We start from the raw sequence: 21,681 nt of genomic DNA, 5'->3' as shown, positions 1-21,681 counted from the left end.
CTGGCAAGAGGCTCTAATCCAGCAAACCAAACCACCAAGCAAATAGTAAAAATACCAAAGAAAACCCTACCAAACTAGCATTAGGCTCAATGTCATGCTCTCAGACTGAGCTTGTAAAAACACGCATACTGCCGCAGCTTTTATGACATTTCACTGTATTTTGCACCAAAAGGTTTCACTAAAATTGGCTTTATATTAAGAATATAGTCATTTTCTATAGAAATTGTTTGGTTTTAGCAAAAATAAATATTTTCATTGCATACACTCTCGATCTCAACAAAGAAACTTAAAAGTTAAAATTTAAAGGTTATTATGAGACTATTTGAGGGGTATTTAAGATTAATGTGGCCCCACATCCTCTGTACTTGAACATGCAATTCAGTTTAAGCTTCATCCAGGATGTTCCCAGAACCATTTGGAAAAGATTGAAATCACTGAGATGTGAGTTGGCCCACGACCAGCCGGACTCACCTGGATAGTACCGAGCCAATCCGGTGGCGGAGCCGAACACCTGCCAGAGGAGTGACGGGTCGTCCTCTTTGTTTTTCCGGAATACATCCTCCAAGGCTCTTGTCCAATTCAACTCGTTTAATATGATGGTGGCTAGAGAGTGTAAACACGCAAACAGAAAGATTAAATGACTCATTTGCAAAGACCATAAAACATAGAATGTCAAGGCTTTTCAAAGTGAAACATTAACTCCGAAAATCTCATCTGAGAAAAAGCGATACCCCGCTTCAAATCTCTCCTTCACACATAAACAGATTTGGCAGTATTAGACTGCTGACACTGACGGCGGAGAGGAAGCTTCTTCACAGATATTGAAACTGACGTCAATCTGCTTTCATGAAATTTCCATTTTTTCACCTTTTTTTTTTTTTTTTGTTGAGCTTCACTCTCCCAAAACACCGAAATTCTCCAGCAGTGAAAAGACAGCAAAGAAGAGGGCGAGAGATTTCCACAGAGAGGGACATGGTGGAGGAAACAAAATGATTCGATTTGATATTTCAGGAATACGACTAAATCATCTTCCGGGAACACAGTGGCCAGACATACAGTAAACGTTTTGTTTACCTGTTTGTCTGCAGAGGCTCTTACTGGCTTAATGCTCTACCAATCTAGTTTGATCCAAAAAGGCAGCAGCACTCTGCCCGGGAGAGTGGGCTGCTCGTCCAACTGACGCTGTGTGACTCATATCTGTGTGTGTGTGTGTGAGAGGTGGAACCCAATCATATAAAATTAATGTCTTGTACAGTTTAAAGGGGTCATATTATGAAACATTTACATTATAAAGGTTTTCCAACAGTAATAATCGTCCCCATGCCTGGAGCTACGCTCCAGAAGTGAAGAAAGTGTGTCCTCTCTCTGTGTGTTGCTCCAACCAGCCAATCAAAAATCAAACCCTATACAGTGTCATCTGGGGTTTAGCCAATCACAATCAAGGTAGGTCCTCCCTTCGACTCCTCCCACAATTAAGCAGCTCTGCTGTGGCACATGCAACCACGAAAGGAAGTACGTCCTCCTCTTCCTTCTTCTACATAGCAGATTCTGAATGCAGCTCACATGATCCAATATTCAAATGGTGGAACATCAAGGAAAAGCTGGATTAACATTCAATTACATTCATTAAATCATCTTGGATGAGAAAACGTGTTTTCCCCCCTTGTTATTCCAGTTAAACATGCTTACTTAGACTAAACATGTAGAGATCAAATATAATCTGATTAAAACCAAACTATCTGCTCAGTTAAATATGATAAATGATCTGCTGAGAGGAACATGAATATCTGCTCCATGCACACACACTTGACCATTATGAATTGTAAATGATTGTCTGGATTTTCTGCAAACAATGTCTGGAGTCCATTTACAATTACACATGAAAACACAATGCTCCAATTCTGTATCCATTCACTGCACAGTCCACACACTGAAGAAAGACATTACCATGAACACATAAAAAAAAGTTACAGAACTTCCAGAATGCGTATTTTAGCTTTGCACACTGAAACCCGGAAGAAAATGTAACACGAGTTCCGATCATAGCAGATGTCATTAAACATAGAAAATACGATGCTTTCCGTCTGACACCTCCAACCTTCCTCACCCACATGTTTCACTGAAGCTCTATTTCCTTGTTTTGTCGGATAAAAGAGTGAGTTTAGGCCAGGCCTTAAATGGCTCCCCGAGGTATTGCAGAGAAAAGTGTGTCCTAATGATAAGTGGTGACAATTTGTTCAGGCCTGATCTCCCTGCTCCCTCCGGACGGCCCTTAATGGATTGGCCCTGCTGGTTTCTGTGACATCAGTAACATGAAATCTCTCGCTAGCAAGTCCTCAAACAAGAAACATGACTATTTTGTCTTCTTCTTCTTTTCACCCCCATGGTGCTCATACTGAACACAGGAGTAACGGGAAAAGAGCACTCTGTGTTTAATGTTTTCCCAAGCCGTCACTGCAGGAAACCAACGTAATGACCAATCTATTTGATTTGTGCACATGATGAGGGACAAAATATAGCACTGGCAAGACGCCAGCAGCTTCTCTCACGGAGTGCCATTCTTCTCTGAAACTATGATCATTTCCCCATGGGAGTTTTAGACGTAGAGACACATCTCTCACACACACCCAAACAATAAACACACACACACACACACACACACACACACACACACACACACACACACACACACACACACACACACACACACACACACACACACACACACACACACACACACACACACACACACACACACACACACACACACACACACACACACACACACACACACACACACACACACACACACACCTGAATGAGCAGGTTGGACCTCCCTGATGAATCCTCAGCAGAAACATTGGGCCACTGCGAGGCAGTGTCCTCTAATCCGAGCCAAATACTGGAACAAATCACAGTTTCAGAGTAAACAGATCCGTCTCTGTGTTGATGTGTGTGTTGTTGACTCGAGGTCACTATTATGAGGCCGAGAAATGAGAAGTATCGCTGCGGCAGCACAGGCTCCAGTCGGCTCGATTTGTCTGGGGTGGCTTCACGTCCCCGGGGGACGTTATTTTGGAGGGGAGGGACATGTGTGTTCGAGTGTGTTTGAATACTTACAAACAATAAACATGATTTATAAATTTTTTTTAATCTCCCAAACAAAAGCTGGCTTTCACTGAGAGTTTTTGTCAATGACGCATGACTAAAAAGCAATGCCAGCGGGTCACAGACGAGTTTTCGGTCGCAACATGCGACTCGTTCTAGATTAGATGGATGACGGCACATATGAGTGAACAGAGAGAGACCAAAAAAAAGTGGGATGAAATGAGGAAGAGAAAGAATGAAGCTGTGACGTTGTTTTGACAGGTACGTTTAGTCAGTTTGCACCAAGCAGCATTGTGAGTGCACAACCCGCTCTGACATACATGTCAACCGCAACAGTTTATAGCGATTTGTCCACATTCGGAGAAGGACAACGAGAGGAACTATGACGTGAATAATGTAGATAATGTTAAATATCTATTATTCAATCTTGTGTTAAGCAGGACTACACATTTGTGTTGTTTGAGGACACAATCAGTATTGTATCTGTAAAATCACAAATGACCCTTCATTTTCAGTTCAGTGAGAACTTTCCCCAAATACAAGGAGTCATTTTGGCTGCTTGATTCAGGATCTAATTTTAGTTCCTGGGTCATTTTATCATCCCCAAAATGGGTGATGTCTGCAGCGCTGAACATATCCAATTAGATGACTACTTGCTTGTATTGTATTTTAGCCAGTTTATTTGAAAAAATCTCGCTGTGCGCTGACTTGTTTTATTTTCAATTCATTCATCACCACTATGCTTTTATGATGCAGTGATTGACTTCATGTCAAGCAGTTTGGATCTGGCTTGCTACTGAAAAACATTCGACATTCTATTTCTATTTATAATTGCAACAAAGCACAACTACTCCATGTTCACCGTCCATCAATTTTTCTGTGGTGTCAGTGAACTTACAGTCAGAAATGTAAAGTGGATGTTGTTGAAAAGTCTGAAAAATGAACAAATTTAAATGGATTTCAATTATATCATGTTTTGGCAACAAAGGCAATGCATTATTGATCACATTCACAGATGGCTGCAATGCAAATCAATACCATCCTTTTCTGAAACTTTCTCTTTATGAAGTCTGCATGTTTTCCCAGGTTTTCATGTGTACTTCTGCTTCTTCCCATAGTCCAAAAATATGCATGCGAGCCGAAGTTGCCCGTAGGTGTGAATGTGAGTGTGTGTGACTGTATGTCTCTCTACATTTGCCCAGTGATGGATTGACAGTCTGTGCAGAGTGCATCTCGCCTTCACACCTTTTTATTGCACATCTCATTGAGGTTCACATTCAAAAGTGCCCGGGCCCTTTCATAATACCAGATCATAGAGAAGTCTTTTTGTGTGCGTGTGTGTGTGTGTGTGTGTGTGTGTGTGTGTGTGTGTGTGTGTGTGTGTGTGTGTGTGTGTGTGTGTGTGTGTGTAAAATCAATCAACCCCCCCCCCCCCCCCCCCGACGTTTGTTTCGGACAATTAGACATAATCTGATTTAGTGTGGACAAATTGAAGGTGGTACTTGTTAAGTGTCTCCAGCAGGACTCAAGTTGGTCTCATTAGCTTGGTGCCACTCGACGTCTGTGCTACTTTGAGAATGAATAAAAAAATAAGCAAGGGCTGAAATATTGCCTCTGACCACAATGAATATGGGGACAAACTGAGGCAGCCTAATAAATCACACAGTTCATATATCAAATGTTTAACAAGTGAAGACATGTGAGAGGGGGAAAAAAAAAAAGAAGAAGAATGATTCATGGGTCAAGAAGACTTGGGAACTGAATATGGAAAAGAATATTCAAAATATTCCCCGTGAGGCATGGAGATGCTTTGACAAACAAATCCTTCAGGATCCTGGCGGTGACTGATGGGGCTGATGGCCGTGGTGAGGGAGGGGAGGAGAGGCTGCACGATGCTATGCCCCGTCAGATCGCCCATGGCTGAAACCACCTGTGCATTTCAAAATAATCATGTAGACTATGTCGACTGAATCAGTGAATACCTACAATCACCCTATCAGGAGGGGCTCGATACTATATGACGCCGACGGTCACTACTCATTGTGATGCAAGCACAATTGCACTACTTCTGTATGCAGTCATTTTTTCTGACCATAAAACACCATATTAATAGTGGTATTGATTGGAAAGCTAAGTTAACAGGAAGGACAATACATTCCAGGATATTAAATCACAAAATAGGGAAAGAAAATAAACTCCCAAGAGGTAAATAACACAGGCAAGTAGTTATGATTGAATTCAGTGAAAGCCAGAAGGCAAATATTGAAGGTTAAAGTAATAACATGGAAACAGAGAATGCTTAGCAACAACAGTAAGAGCTTTTTAGGGAGAGATCAACATCAATAAATGATGTGGACTTCATTTGATTTAGACCATGATGCCGACCAGACTATTGTACAGCACTTAAACTGATTTGAGTGAGGGCGAGTTACAATATCACCACGTGCCGTATCGGCCGACGGTGTTTGCTACACCCAGTTTCAGCGGCGTCCTTGTAAACACTGCTCTCTGTTTGATTGTGCAGGCTGTAAATTCCGGTCATAAACCTTGATGACACGCGTGTTCTTTTGCTGATGCAAAATGTCAAGATTGTCTGTTTACATTGATACAGCTCTTCCAGCGGTGGAGAATAATATTATCTTGATAGATAGCAGGGTGTACAATGTACATTTGAACCCGACAAACTCAAACTTCATTCATTTTGCAATAACTCTCTCAGCTACAGTATGTAGTGTTTCGAGTTGTTTTTGTAGTTGTTAATAAGCGACATAAGTCATCATGTTATTCCACTGATATCTATGACTTCATTTAAAGTACCACCCTTTTCGGTGGCTGGCAGTACCAGCGTTGTGTGAAGCAACTCCCCAAACGCTCCGAAAGTTTTCCATTTTCACTTGAAAACGTCGCCTCTGTGTCATGCTTGCATGAGTAAACGGAACAAGATAACTCCAGCTTGTCCCATCTTGTATATGAAGCATAAACTCTGTCGTCAGTCCAAATAAAAAAAGTGGAAATTCAAAGATAGTCACAAAGCAATTCCCAAAACACAGCATAAACTCGCAAAAATCAAACATACAAAGATACAGACTGAAGCGATAGTACAGTGACTCACTACTGCCACCGAGTGCATAAATTAGTAAATTAGTCAAAAATCACAGTGTGTTTCCTGGAATTTCAAATGTCTTGGTAAAGACAGTATCAATAAAGAAGAAGATTGAATGATGAAAATGGATACAACAAGGTGATACATTGCCGGTTAATGTGTAATTAAAGGGTAATGTGTGTAGACCTTCTGACAACTTTCATTAGGTCGTTAGGTGTTGAGACTGCAGTAAATGGTGTGTTTAATTAAAGTGTGAAAAGAACCAAAGGTGATATGAAGATGTTGACATGAAGCACATTTAAAGCGGCTGTGGCCTGGAGGTGGGGTTGGATATAGAGCTATGGACACTGGCCCACGCACACAGACATGACTGCCACGTTTATTTACATTGCATGTGAAAGGACGTTCATGAGGGTGAGAAAAGCACTTTCAGTAATCTCTACCAGCCAGAGCTGAGAAGCAATCGTTCAGACACCAGACACGCACACCCGTGTCTGACTTCTGGAGAAATGGGATTTTACAAGAAGGTAACTTTTTCTGGACGCACGCAGGAGACCTCCAGCGAATCCCAATCAGCTGATTACAGCATCGCAGGAAGGACATCCAGCGTGTGGCAAGGACAGATGCAATGACGGCGTGACGAGGAGGTGGGAGGGAGGAAGGAAGGAGGAAGCATGGAGGCAGAGAGAGGTGAAGGAATTGACTGTTGGCACTGTAAATCAAAAACGACGTGTTTCAAGTGGCACGAGAGTGCAAAAAAGAAAAGGAATTCAGTTTACATGCTATGAGCTTGGCTGAGGGGGCCATGACTAAAACACACACACACACACACACAGTGTCACAGTATCTTAGCACGTCGCAGTGTGTGCGTGTCTTGGGCTGACAGGTGCCACACAGCGTTGATGCAAACGGGCATCAGACGAGCCTCCGATCTCCTGCCAAGGCCGCAGCCCTCTCCTCTCATCTCCTCTCATCGCATCCACGCCAGTGCTGCCTAATGAGCGAGAAGACATGCACACGCAGCCCGCGAGATCCAGCATAGTAGGTGCATGCGATGGGACGGCGACTCTCACACCCCAAGTGTGTACTTCCTCCCTCTCTCCCTCCTCCGAACACATGCACGCAACACACAAGACGAGCTGATTCATCGCTGGCATGCATGTGTGCACACACATAAACATGATAATAAATCCCAGCCTGACCACCCACACTGGGATCAGCAGGGAGAATGGTTTCCAATCAGCAGGACTAATGCGGGGGCGAAAAGACAAGTCGCACATTTGTCTCCACAGAGCACACTATTAATATGCTTAATAAAGTGGAGCAAAGCATTGGGGGAAAGGATGAAGTGACAGAGGACGAGAGAAAAGACAGTTAGACAGGGAGTAGAAATCGTAAAAAGAGAGAACATGAAACAATACGAAAAGAAAAAAGCAACAAGTAACAAAATAATACGATTACGGAAAAACAAATGTAAGAGTCTCAAACGCTTAAAGGAGGTGAGTGATGCTGCAGCTCTCCTTCAGCTACAAGGACGCCAGCCTCGTCTAGACAAAGTCCCTTAATCAAGTTACCGGCCCCTCCTCCATGAAACAAGACAGAGTGGCAGGGCGTGTCCAGGAAGCGTACGTACGCCTCCTACACTCAGACAAACACTTCCATACACATCGCCATGGCAACGCAGAGGCAGTGCCGGCCAGCCAGAGAAGCAGCGATGTGGCAGCCTGTCCTTGGAGACAGATAGTGAGAGAGAGAGAGACAGAGAGAGAGAGGGGGGGGTGCAGCAAGGCTTCACTGCTGGACTCCACCCAGCCGCACCCTCCACCAACAACCTGAGGGCTACTAACAACACGGTGAATTCCTACAATGGGAACTCAGCTGGAGACTGAAGGCCATCGAAAACATTATAACACAGCCTGCAAGGCTCTTTTTTCCCCTTTTTTTTACAAGCTCAAATATATGAAAATAACAAGGCGGATAAAGCTCAGTAATTAGTCACAGAAAACCGTGTTGCCTTTGAGGCACATTTTTCTATTCATATTCACACATTCTGCACAGTCAACCGGAAATCTTAGCATTGATTCACAAGAAGATGAAACAACAAGCCTGGCTCTGTCTTGCAGTGATGTGTTTAAAGGAAATGAAAAGCTTTGTTGTTCAATCGGTTCATAACCTGGCTTTGGCGCACCCTCTGGTTTCCAGTTTCATACATGCGTAATTGATCACTGCTGAGTGTTTTACTATAAAATGTAATAATATAAGTAAGATTTTCTCCGTTAGCTCCGAGACAAAGAAAGTAAAAGTACATGACTCAGCAACAAATAGACTTTGAAAGAATCAACCTCTGGCTCAAACAAAACTTAAAAACATGAGAGTAATACAAAAGAATATTCATTCATTGGCTTCAATGGATGGCTAAGAGTGGGTTAACACCAAACCAGCAAACAAAGTGTAAAAATATAAAACAAAACATTAATTTTGTCACAAGAATGACTTTGCTCAGCAACATTCGTACTTTTACCAAATGGGCAGAACTGATTTAGCAGCACCTTTGTTTGTTTTGTTTCAATGCAACAAAGGTCCGCCGCATTTAACTCCAGAGAATCCTCGAAGCTAATGCTGTTAAACATGTAGAGTACATTATTATTTTAGGAGAAAAGTGTATTTACACTCTAAATGTTAAAGCCGAGGGATAAGAAAGACATAAAATGACCATGTGTGTTACGGAAAAAGAATAAAAGGGCAGACTGATGAACCACGCCAGGAGCAACCCCCTCCTACATCAGCCTGACCCACCACCCATTCTTTCATGGTTATTGCAGCAGCTTGTAAAAATAACTGGGTGCATTTGGCCATTTGGCAATGACAAAAATGTCTGCACAGTCAGAGGCCTCAGAGGAACGTCACTCTGCATATTTATAGTCCAACTTATGTGGAGGGAGTTGCTGCATAAGGGCATTCAAGTCATGTGAGGGAGTCCGCTGCATTTAATAGATCTACTGTGAATATTATTACTGTAATTGATATTGAATGCTCAACCAACGCCTGTCAATGTCAAGAAGGATTATTACGCAATCCCAGGATATTAAAACTATTTAATATATTATTTAATTGCTTTAATGGCTGGTGCACTTTTGTGTTATGTGACATGTAAATATACCATATTAGTTCAAAAGTGCCTCCAGTAAAAGACTCAATTTTATCTTTAACTGGATTAAATATGTGTGATTACAGTGAAAATGTCTTCAGCAACTTGTATTTCACTACATCGCAAGCCTATTGCTATCCTTTCTTTATTTGATACAAATCTCTGAAATGCTCCACTAAAAAAGTGCTTCTAAATCTGTATCTTGCATGAAAGGACTCAATGCCATGTTTTTTTGTATGTACGCAAGCACCAGACATCTTTGAGTTTATGTGTGTCAGCGTGTCCTTGCACTCAACAGTGCCCGACCACATAAGACTAATAAACCCAGAGGATTTGAGCGCAAGCATGCGTACAGACGTCGTCTATTATAGAAGGTTGCACTCAATTTTAGCCATCCTTGACTCTCAAGTGGTAAAAAGTGACTTTCTGGATGGATTTCAAAGCTACTGCATTTCATAGTTCTTTTGGATGCTCATGTCTTGAACGTTCAGTCAGGCGACCTTCAGCTGTGAGATGCTTGAGCTTCATTGTGCCCGAAGGTCTGAGAAGTATTGACACACTGTCTGTAAAATGTACATGTACAGAGGCAGTGATTCCAGTCTGGGATCTGGAAACAGAGAGGTTTGGCGAATTGCACTTGCTTCTTAATTGGTATGGCTTGTGGGGCTTAGCCTCTTCCCACTGTGGGGAACGTTCTAGTGTGTGGCGGGGCAGATTGACGTGATTTCATAAACAACATGCACCTGTAATTTAAACCAAAATCCAGCATTTTGCATATGAAAACTATATTCTGCATTCATTTCCATTTCACATGTGGCACTGTGAGGTCGCTAAGGACTGGCCACATTCCGTAATTATGTTCCAATTTAATCACTGCGGGCCAAAGCCATGAAAATTGGTCTGCTCTGCTTTCCTGCTTTATTAACAACACAGGCTGGAAGAGGCAATAGAGGAGAGGAACGGTACATTACCCCGATGAAGTCATTTGTATGTTATTAGACTATTAAGGCCAGAGTCAACATTTGTGTTCCTTTTACGATTGTTTGCATTGTTGCTTTTCCCTTGCGAGCTGGTTTTTCCTTTCACATTCTTCCATGTTGTTTCTTTTGCAGATTACAGTGCATTTTATTGAACGGCGGTCGGTCGTCGGTAAGATAACATCATCTAAATGGCTGCAAGGATTATTCAGCTCCTGAGAAACAGAGGCTTGTGTCGTTCTGAGTCAGATTTAGATCGGCTACCAGCGTGAGAAGTGTAATTTTGTTAAAAATAACACAATGGGGGGGGGGGGGGGGGGGTCGACATATTTAAATGCAAAAGCAGCATAAACCTGCGATTGCTTTGATAACTATAACGACTGTAGCCCCCAATATTAACCTCACGTCTTCCAATTTGCTAAAATGTGCACATGGTGAACTTGTTGCATTAAAACATGAGACGCATACGCGCAACACCAAGTAATGAAATCCAGCTTGCAAGAGCAGTTCTGATCCCGCACAGACTGTAAACCTTGGAGCAAGGACACATTACATGCCTCGATGTTTTTTGGCAGCCCATTTCATGCTCCCTTTGCCAAGTAGTTAAGATGATGCAAAAATAATGATTCTTTCATTTATTCACGACGCAAAAACGATCTAGCACTGTGAAGAACACTGCAAAGAAGGTGACTGTGTTGTCGGCACACACTGTAAACAGGAAGCTGAAACAGAAGCTTTTGCAAAAAAAAAAAAAAAAAAAAAGACCGTTCAGCGCTGGAGGTGCTGACATACTGCGCAACTGTCCAGAGAGGTCGGCGGGGCACAGCGTCGGGCGTGAGGGAAAACAGCAGCTGGTGACCAGGGTAAAGACGGGTGGGCGGACGGGCGGGTGGGCGAGCGCCGACCACTGGGATGCTGACATTTGGGTAATATATAGAGCAGCAATATTTAGAATGGCTTAGCCTTGGTGTAGAGCGGTCTACAGTGCAGACAGTGCTGGAAATCTGTACAGTAGATTATGATGACAGGGATAGAAGGAGACAGAAAGCAATGCATGTGAGGGTGTATTATTATTTATTTATTTTTTTTACTCACAGCCTTCATATATATCTGTCGGGATATGGACGGCAGTGGTGTTGTAGGAGACGGGCCGCTTGAAGTCCGGGTCGATGTGAAAATCATCTGGAACGTACCGGTATTCGTTGTCTGTCTGATTAAGCTGTAAAAAGAATCAAAAGAGAGTAGAGTATTTAGTTTAGACGCCATCATGCAGTATTAAATTTTTTTCCCCCACTTTATACACATATGTACACACATGTGAGTTTTAATTTTGGATGTTGAGAGATAAATTCAGATGTCTTTGACAGAGACAAAAAGGGGCGAGTGCCTGCCAGTCAGACAGAGTGACATCAGTGTGCTGTGGGTGTGTGGTTCTTTCCCATTGGGACAGTGGAGAGGAATTACGTGCCGATCCATGTTTATCATAGCAGACAGATGACGTCTGAGGCCAGGATTCGATGTCTCACAGGTGCTCATTTATCTGCGAGCATGAAGCCCAAAACACGTACTGATGGCAATGCATGAAAAATGACTCCTTTCATACAGAACAGCGATATCGTTTCATCAGGGGGTGATTTGCTGAAAAGATAGATGGACTATATATATCTTGATCTCTGGATCTGCCCTGCTGAAGTCATTTCTAGGGTTTAATATTAATCAACCCAGAAGAGATAAAGCCAGTTGGTTTCACACCAAGAAGTAAATTTTTGTTAAATTCAGAATTTCCCATATAAAAAAAACCAACAAAACAAAACAAAGGATTTTGTTTTCAAAAGCAAGATACATATACAGTCCATGAATGACATCTGTTGATGGGCAACTTTTTTACTCGACTCTTTGCAACTTTAATTTACTTTTTTAATTTCAACAAAATCACTGTGCCTTTCAGCACGAGTCAAACTTGCATGTCATGGTTAAAATAAATAAAATCTCTTAATGCACATATTTCTTGACAAAAAAACTTTACGTTTTATAGAGTTTAAGCCAAGCAAAGTTCTGAGCTCCATAAGATTTTTAATAATACTAATGAAAATATTCCACTATAGGGCTTCGTTGCCTTGGTAATAATCTCTAGTGCTGGATTATGGTCGAATGTGAGCAAAAAAAAAAAAAGGATCAGGTTGATTAAGTTTTACTTACGTCATCTTTGGCATTGTAGTAAACAATTTTGTCGTCCTGCAACGAAATAAAAATGAGAAACAAAGAGATGAACAATGAGTGACACATTCGAGGACGTGCAGACACACAGAGGTGAAGCATGAAGAGAGAAGTGCTGCTGCTCACATGTAACAGAACTTTCCAATGTGGCCCAACCCTAAGTTTGTTTTGTTCGGTTGCACCCTGAACTGCACCGAACAATGACGTGAAACAGCAAGACGATATGATCCAATATCATCCACAAAGCACGGCGAGACTCTTTACTTTTACGTCTCAAACCGTTATTGAAGCGCACATTGCAAATACCTGATGGAATGCACTGATTCCTACGTAACCATCTTGCATAGCAATTATCTGGCACTGATTTCTTTGAAGTATGGATTTAGTTTAATCCCAAACAACAACATGTAGTAAGTAACACTTCCACGTTTGAGTCCGTATCAGTGGCCGTGCCAGTGGTTAGTGTTTGACGCTGAGCGTCGGTGAAGGAAGGGGTGTTGTTTTGCTCCGACTCGGCTGCGCTCCCTGTCAAGTGCACGGACGAGCAGGGTGCAAACAAGTTAGCCAGGCTGCTGATGTAAAGATGCCCCGGAGTCACGGACCTGGTTCACTGACTCCCACAACCTGCCTGACACCTCCGGAGCGGCTCGCCCACACTCCAGAAACCGTGCCTGTCCTTACTACCGTTATGTAACGTACCGCGAATCAGGTGTTTTAGCGAAGAACGGTGCGCGAGGCACGAGCATCTGCTCTCTGCTGCAGCTGTGATACCAGAAGATGACTATATATGTGCAGCGTCAAATATACCAATATGCATGAAAAGCAACAATAATGTATTATAGGGTCTGCTCGCGGGGGGTAGACGTCTCCTGATGTCTTCTGTCAGGTCAAGTTGATGCCAACAATGTGCACCTTCAGAGGTGACGATCACACGGAGATCACACCATCACACTCCTCCACCGCATGCAAGAACACTTTATGTGTGAGGGATGAAAAAAAAAAAAAAAAAACAGGGGGGGGGGGGGGGGGGACAAACTCAAGGAAAGAAAAGCAAATACTTTTTGATTACTGAGAAAATTGTGTGTGGTATGAACCGTTAATGCTATGCAAGTTGATCTTTGCCAGGTGGAGCTGCAGTTCATTTGTACACTTGTAAAAACCTAGTGACTCATTCAATATGCAATCCACTCCCTGGAAACTCCAACATCTGTTCTCACTACTTTCATGACTGTAACTCTGGTATGCCACAAGGTTAAAAAAAAAAAAAAAAATACCTCATTACCAACAATAAAAGTCATCAGAAGTGTCATAATCTGCAAAAACATGTTGTCTTTAAACATACACAACGACATTTTAAAATAAATAGATCAGGGCAACAAATACCTAAAGCGAATATGAGAAACTGAACACAACTGATATCTGCTAAAAAATACTGGATACAGCTTTTATAAATAGCAATAAAGTCAATATGATAAACTGAACAGACACATGCGGGTGTGCAGTTCTCAGCTGTCACAGTTTTTAAGTGTTTAGTGTCAGCAGGGAGAGGTGCCCAGTAGTACTGCCCCACTTATCAAAGGTGAAAAAGAACTTGCGCATGCATGTGGGCTCACGCACTGTATTCCGATGGCAGCACTGCTCGTAACTTAACAGGGCTGGGTAATCTGGGAAGATTATTTCCTTTCAGATATTGCGATTAAACTCAAGATGTTTTTTTCTTTTTAAGTTTCATGATTTGAAAGGCAACCAGTGGCATTAAACGGATAGATTGTTATACACATACTGTTATAAATATGCGTTAATACGTTAAGTTCTTGCACATATTTAAGGTACAAGCTGGTTAATACAAGCCTTTTTTTCGTTCCCGCTGTGTAAGCACACAAATAGATTGAGCCGTCATTACCTGTTTGCCGTCAGCCTTCAGAGCACCAACACAACAGACATGTTATCGCGGTCGTAGGTGGCATCCTAACTGTTGTTGCATGTGTTAAATTGTTGCCGCCGAGCGATGTCAAACATGTCATCATCAGTGTGGGAGTCTTTTACACTTCGAGAGGACTACAGGGGTGTTTTGCCTTTTGCAAAACATGTTTGTGAGAGTTCTGAAAGGAGGGAAAGGCGCTCCGACTTTTATTACAACAAATGGTAGGGAGACGGAAAGGATTTCATCAGCTATGAATTTGAAGCTGCACTCCTCACAGATGTGTCCCTGAATGCACCATGACTTGCACCAAACAAGGTGATGAGTCACTTAAGTTGTACAATAAATCACCTTTTAGACAAACCTGTTCCTTATTCTATTCTATCATAAATCTAGCTAGAAATATCATTCAATAACTTTTTCACTTTTTCACTAACAGATTCCTTTTATCAGTCACAGAAGCAACAAATCAAACAGTACATGTCTTCTCCATATCCACTTCAATAATTTAAATTGCATGGCTGGGTGGCAATTGACCTCATAGTGTGAAGTTCATTGATTTGAACTCAAGCTGGGCTTTTCTGTGTGGAGTTTGCACATTTTTCCAAAGTTAGACTTAGGCTCTGTTCACACCGCGGATCTTAATGCTCAATTCTGATTTTTTTTGCTGGGATCCATGATCATTTCAAACGCGACCTGCAAAATAAACAAAGCCATACCGTCATATCTCGCAACGCCGGTTAGCCCGTATAGATCTATTTTCAACTGGTTGTTAAATATGAGCCGACAGATTCTAGACGACCTGATGAAGGAAAGAAGAGGGAGAATGAGGGAAAAAAAGAGCACACAGCTTTTAATATTTTGGCGGAGCAGTGGCATGAAGAAAAATATCCGAATTGGTACCACATACGAACGAGGCCTTGCTTGGTCTGGCGTGAAAAAAATCTGAATTGGAGCTTTCACACAGCTACAAAACAGGTAGGATATCGGTCGCTTGCGAGCAAAAAAAAAAATCAGAATTGGGTAGGAAGTCTGGGCAACTCTGCTCAGACTGCTGCCTCCGCGACCCGGCCCCGGATAAAGCGGTAGCCAATGGATGGATGGATGGATGGAATTGGGTAGCATTTTCCTGCAGTGTGAACGAGGCACTAGTGTAACTGCAAAATCCATTAATGTCCATCCCTCCAGTCATGCTCTACACTCTATTACCACAGAGCAAAAGACAATAACCACTAAACACATTCACAGCTGTGGCTATGGCTTCTGTCACAAGGGAATAATGTCACATAAGGAAAACATGAAAACTCCACAGAGTAGAGTCCTGACCTGTAATGAAAATAACCACAGTAGCATTTCACGAGCTTATGCGATATAGAATAGCTGCAACACTGCTGTAGATCTCTGCCTATTTGTTTTGATACTAGTTATGTATTCATATTGATTCGGTTCTGCGATGCGAGAATCCCCATTCCATCAACCAAACATTACTTACAAATGTTAGGCAAACATTGTGGCCTGCTCAACTGTGCATAAATCAATGTCCAAGCAAAGCAAAAAAAAAAAAGAAAAGAAAAAGGAAAAGCTTGATTAACACGGTTTGTCAAGTCCTAATGATTTTTTTTCCCATCGTGAGCAGTTGTAAGGGTAAGAGGATAAACGGGTAAGTTGAGTCTCTCTGAAGTTCCTCCGCCACCGAGACGTACATAGAAGACAATTTTTCATCTGTTTAGTAGCTGCAGGGGAAGTTCATTTAAAATCTGCTCATTTATTATGGAAAGGCCAGAGGTAAAACGCAGGCAAGTGAGAAGCTGAAGGAGCCACGCTGTAACTCCCCGAGAGACCATCAACGCAGAGTGAGGCGCCGCAGTCTGAAATCACAATGTGTTCACGATATTTTATGTACATTCCACTGTAATAATGCTAAAATTATGATCACAAATGGACGGTATGAGAGACCCTGCGTGTTTGCATGAGCCTAAGCATGTCTTTTCATCACGGCCACGCCCGCTTTGCTCATTAAGCAAAAATAATGAAACTCCATTTTTTTTCACGGAGTCATTACAACACTATTGTCACCGTAATGAGGTTTGCCATCCAATCATCGCAATCATATTGGATTATGAAGAACACACGTGCTCCTTCTTTAACCAGCTCCACATGTAGAGTTCACGGTACTACTTGGTTATGGGCGCAATGCGGCTGGTGTTGATGAGGGCGTCGCACGGCCTCTCGCTCACCTCACTGTGTTCCCTCCATTCATGCTCCTTTTGGAACTTCTCTGCTTCCAATGCCAGTTTCTGAAAGAAAACAAGAAAGAAGAGGAAAAACACATTATGTCTTTGTTCATGTTTAATGCCACATCGACGTCAAATCACGACTCTCGTCTCAGGATGACTGTCTGCGTGAGCCGAAAAGCCAATACCACGTCAGCTCCAGACATATTTACACCTAAAATGTAGTCCGAAAAACCCACACACAGAAGCACAAGCAGGGAAAATACCTCCAGCCGGTCCAACGCCACCAGGCAATGACACAACGGGGCACTAAAATTAGACCCTCGCCTATTCCATCCTTTCCCTGATCTGGTATTAATGACTAGGTTAATAGGTTTCTAATAGACACAGTTTCTAATCTGCCGCTGGTCCAGAAATGTACTGTACTATTAATTTCCCCAGGGAAATGTCAAATCCGGATCTTTCTGCTTATTTGTAAGGCACCGAGGAGCTTCAAGTCACTCTGAGGGAAACGGAAATTTGACAGGGGAGGGGCAAAGGAGTAAGTTAATTTTCGAAATAAGACGAGGGAGGGGGTTGATATGAATTATTGCATTAAATCTGTTGTGAAATTAAACAAGATTGCTGCAATTCTCAAAGGAAACCCGAGTCGCAGAGCTTTGGGGGCAGATCAATCTTGGAATCATTCAATCAAAATGACTGGAAATGCAAACGGTCAACTTTTTTCATTGTCGCTTCACAATCCAGATTATACGGATGTGATCACATTACATAATCAGACATTCAAACAGCAATAGGGTTATTTTAATTTTTTTTTGCTTTTGATCCATCTCTGTATTCTTTCTTTTTTTAAATGTAATAACTCCCTCACTGTGTAATCAGCTGGCGCCGAGGCATCAGTGTGATAATGACCCTCCCTCCTGCAGATCTGGCTCTGGATCACTCGTCATGCCCGCTGGGGGCTGACACTCTTGTTGTCTAAAATTCGGTTATCTCAGCAGGCTCACTGTTGTCTCTCATTACATGGGAAATTTAGCAGCAGCAGCAGCTTTGAGAGACACCGGGGTGACCTGAAAGCAAAGTTTTGTCTCGACACCACATGGGATCAGACACCCAGAAAGCAGTGAGACTCCGGTATGATTCCCATTTGGGGAAAGTCCCCAAAATACCTGCTCGTCTTTACTGCTATTTTGTCCATGTGGCATTGATAATGAAGAACAACGTCATTACATTAACATTAATTCGGTGTGTAACCTGGCAAATACCACTCTAAATGCATTACTTTTCAGCTAAAATCCCACAATATCGAGTAAATGAACCATCTATCCATGCTCTCTACATGTTGACAACCCAGATGGAGACCTACTGCACTAGATTGTGTAGAAAACCGATCAAATGTCACTTCATTACTGCAACACGACATCAAAGATGGTGGCAACAGGCCAGAAGTCAGAAGCATTAAAGCACCAAAATGTAAAAAAAAAAAAGTCGACAAACTTCTCCACTTCTGAAACCCGGCTGGTTTGAACTGGAGACGCACATGTGACATGAAGGAGTTTCAGCTGGTCAGTTAGGTCACAAAGTAAATACCGCTGAATCAGTTTACTCCATGCTATGCAGTTTTCACCCATTCTGTTGATTATTTAGGTACATTTTAATTGCTTATGTAAAAGTATGGCATATTGTACCTCTCATCTTAATTCACCTCGCATGGAAACAAAAACAGCACATATAACATACCATCATAATACCACATCTGGCTGTGCAGAGTCAGTTAAAAGTGCTCAGCAGATCACACTGACCTGAAGGTAATATATCAGTTTCCAGTCAGGTCATTATTGATGCAACAGTTGCGTTGTGTGTTGATACTGTGGACGAAAAAGCCTCGGAAGGTCATTTACTCTGGATGGGCTCCATTTCAAGTCCAAAACGTCACAAAATTACATTTTTAAAGGAAACCAGGAAGCTTGTGTGGATTACAAAGGCAAAAGCAATTTGAATATAATTGTGTAATTATCTCCTGAAAGAAGCTGACATTTACACAACGAGTTTATTAAACTGTCCAACCAATCCATCTCGTGATGTTTCTTTGTGACTATGTGTATTCTCCAAAAACAAAAACAGGCAGCTGTGGGTAAATTAGGTCATCTTCCAAGGTTGTTCAATTCGCCACGTCACCCTGACCATGTGTCAGAGTTTTGTCCTTGCAAGTCATTCATCACCATTAGCAGGAGAGCGAAAAAGCAGGTCGACACAACTCATCTCTGATACAGAGCGACACACAAACACGTTTAAATGCACTCTCAAGATTCAATCACTTATCAGATTATTCGAGTGATCATGTAAACGGCATAATGTGATCGTCTTTGTCAGATAGCAGCGGTTATGGGATTGTGGAAAATGTGAGCACTCCTCTTGGAAGCAGAAGTGACAAACAAGGACAAACGTCGATCAAGAGCCACTCGTCTCCTCATCGACTTTCATGTCGAATTAAAAGTTTCTGACTCGCGTCTTTATGTACCTTGAAAGAAATCCAATAATATACAGAATCTCCATGGCATATAAAGATGAATAATAAAAAAGGATTTCTTTGAAAGGAGTCATTAAGAAATTCATAACTGTGTTAAAGTATTGAACAACTTCAACATATAAACAGTAATTCTCAAATGAAATTTAGTGATTTGAGTTGTGATTAACACAAGTGCAAGGGAATAATTTATTGCAGTAGGTGTACAGCACATATTGACATCATAACAATAAATCTGGAATATTTATAGGGAAGCAGAGTGGTTAAAGAAAATGTGTGGTTGAATCAAAAACTGGCATTTTAAACAGACTTGCTCTGCAACTTGTTTTACACTGTAGAATATAAAACCTCCAGACCTCTGAGGTCCTCAGGAAGACGTTTACGTGTTCCTAAAAGTCAAACAAATAAGGTGAAGCACCTTTGAGTTCCTACCTCCTCACCTGTGGAACAAACTTCCGAAGCACTCATTTCTTTTAAATCAGGACTTAACATTACTTGCACAGGCTATTGAATAAACAATAGATTGCACTTTATTAAATTTATCTTGAAAAAAAATCGCTTACCCTATTTATTCTACTTTTTTATGCCGTTTATATTACATTCCTCATCTCATGTTTTACGTCTTTTCTCGATTTCTTTTATTTCTTTGTAAAACACTTGCCCCATGTTTGAAAGGTGCTCTATAAATACATCTGCCTTGCCTTGTTAACTTTGTCACTTTCATGTAGCTTCCTTGAGGACATCCTGACCTGCTCTTTGATTCCTTTCAGCCCACAGCGAGGGCGGCGGTCAACTTGGATTTCCAGAAACAAAACACACACCTGCACATCAATACCCAGAAAGGAGCGAGCGCTCATTAACGCAGAGCTCAGCTGTCGTCCAGGAGGTCAAGGGTTCAATGGGTCGAAGGTCTGGCGTTGTACTTTATAGATGCTCCTTTAAGCCGACGATGAGCTCTGTGTGCTTTTGATTTATAACTCATTTATAACTTAGAACTTCTTATCTTAATGTGTTTTGAGCCAAAAAAATTACGTGGCATACAAGTAAAAAAAATAAAAAAAACCTAGAAGTAATGAGAATAAATAAGCATGCCAAAATGTGGACGTGCTAATGAGCTGGCAGGGAAAAAAAAATGTATATCAGCAAGCTGCCATAAGATGACTAATGAGCGCGTATTGCCGAGTTACAGAACGGATAATGAAGGTGATCCGTTCGGTTCGTGCTGCGAAGCTTCACGCCTGAGACTTCAGGAATGGGTTCCAGTGTCGTTAGCCAGTCTCCATGTGGTCACCACCTTTTGTAACAACCAGAAAAAGTACACAACTTGCACCTTCATGAGGATGGAGCGGCAACTAAACATAAGCGATAAGAGAAGGATGGATGGATAGGATGTGTTATGATTATTACTATTCGAAAAACTCAATTTGAATGGAGGGAGGTGATCCCTGAAATGTGAGAAATAATTAGGTGAGCTGATTTTTTTTTTTTTTTTTTATCATGATGCACACTCAAACCGATTTTTTAAATTTCAAAGCGAGTGGGACTTGAAAAGTATGTGAAAATCATACTTTACTGGTATTTTATTCGACAATAGTCGACAGCAAGTGGCAGGCACACTGTAATGCAATGTAATGTATTTTTTTTTCATACAGTAAATAATGCGCTGATAAATAGAAATGGCGGCACCTATCACCACTATCAATCTCGTACTTTTTTTTTTCTTCCCCAATTTACTATTAGAGCAGGTCTGGGTAATCGAGCTTTCCGAGAAGGCCAAATGAAGAAATACAACAGTGGAAGGCTGAGAAATAATATCTAATTCATTCTGCTCACTGTAACACAGTGTTTTTTTGTTTTTTTTTTATAACCTGGTTTATTTTGCACTGCATCAATCCAAAAAGTTACAATTGAAAAATTCAAACAGAAATCTTCAAAATGAAATTGAACACCAGTGTTATTGCACAGATCTCAATCAGATGACAATGAGAGGGTGGCCTCTCCCGTTACCAATAAAACCTCCCACTGCTTTATCATGCAGGAATCGTCTAATTTAAATGAGATTTTATATATGGATGCAGGCGGGGTGTTGGAGGCTGTGGAGAGACGGAGCGTTTACTGCCAACGACTGACGGGGAAATGGGATCGATTAATGTGAGCAAATTCTTTCGCTCGTACACGCTGAGCCCCGTCGCCCCCTTAAAAAGATCACAGATTTAAAACACTGTCCTCTGAAACTCCTGTGATTCTGCATTTTGTAAGCCACTCACAGAGGTGTATGCCATGTAAACACACGCTTGCATCTCTGCCACCCGCTCCTGGCAGCGTGATTAGAGCACGTCGTCCTGGCAGGACAGAGCGTGCACGTACACACACACACACACACACACCTGCCATCCCACTGATGTGTAGGGAGGCACGGGAGAGCAGAGGAAACATGAGCATCTGC

General features: G+C 41.9%; 1 protein-coding gene across 1 annotated transcript in view; it reads right to left on the bottom strand.

Moving 5' to 3' along the window:
• cacna2d1a (calcium channel, voltage-dependent, alpha 2/delta subunit 1a) overlaps nucleotides 1-21,681 on the bottom strand; it is a 95,552-nt gene that overhangs the window by 42,251 nt on the left and 31,620 nt on the right. Inside the window, exons 4-7 of the mRNA XM_080518153.1 lie at nucleotides 16,712-16,771; nucleotides 12,536-12,571; nucleotides 11,432-11,555; nucleotides 472-603 (exon numbers count right to left, since the gene is read on the bottom strand). Coding sequence (XP_080374279.1) covers nucleotides 472-603; nucleotides 11,432-11,555; nucleotides 12,536-12,571; nucleotides 16,712-16,771 — 352 coding nt within the window. The remainder of the gene's footprint in view (nucleotides 1-471; nucleotides 604-11,431; nucleotides 11,556-12,535; nucleotides 12,572-16,711; nucleotides 16,772-21,681) is intronic.

Source organism: Blennius ocellaris, assembly GCF_963422515.1.
Source record: "Blennius ocellaris genome assembly, chromosome: 22".
In the NCBI taxonomy this organism is placed as follows: domain Eukaryota; kingdom Metazoa; phylum Chordata; class Actinopteri; order Blenniiformes; family Blenniidae; genus Blennius; species Blennius ocellaris.
Note: the sequence above shows the minus strand (reverse complement) of the source record. Positions and strands in the feature narration are given on the sequence as shown.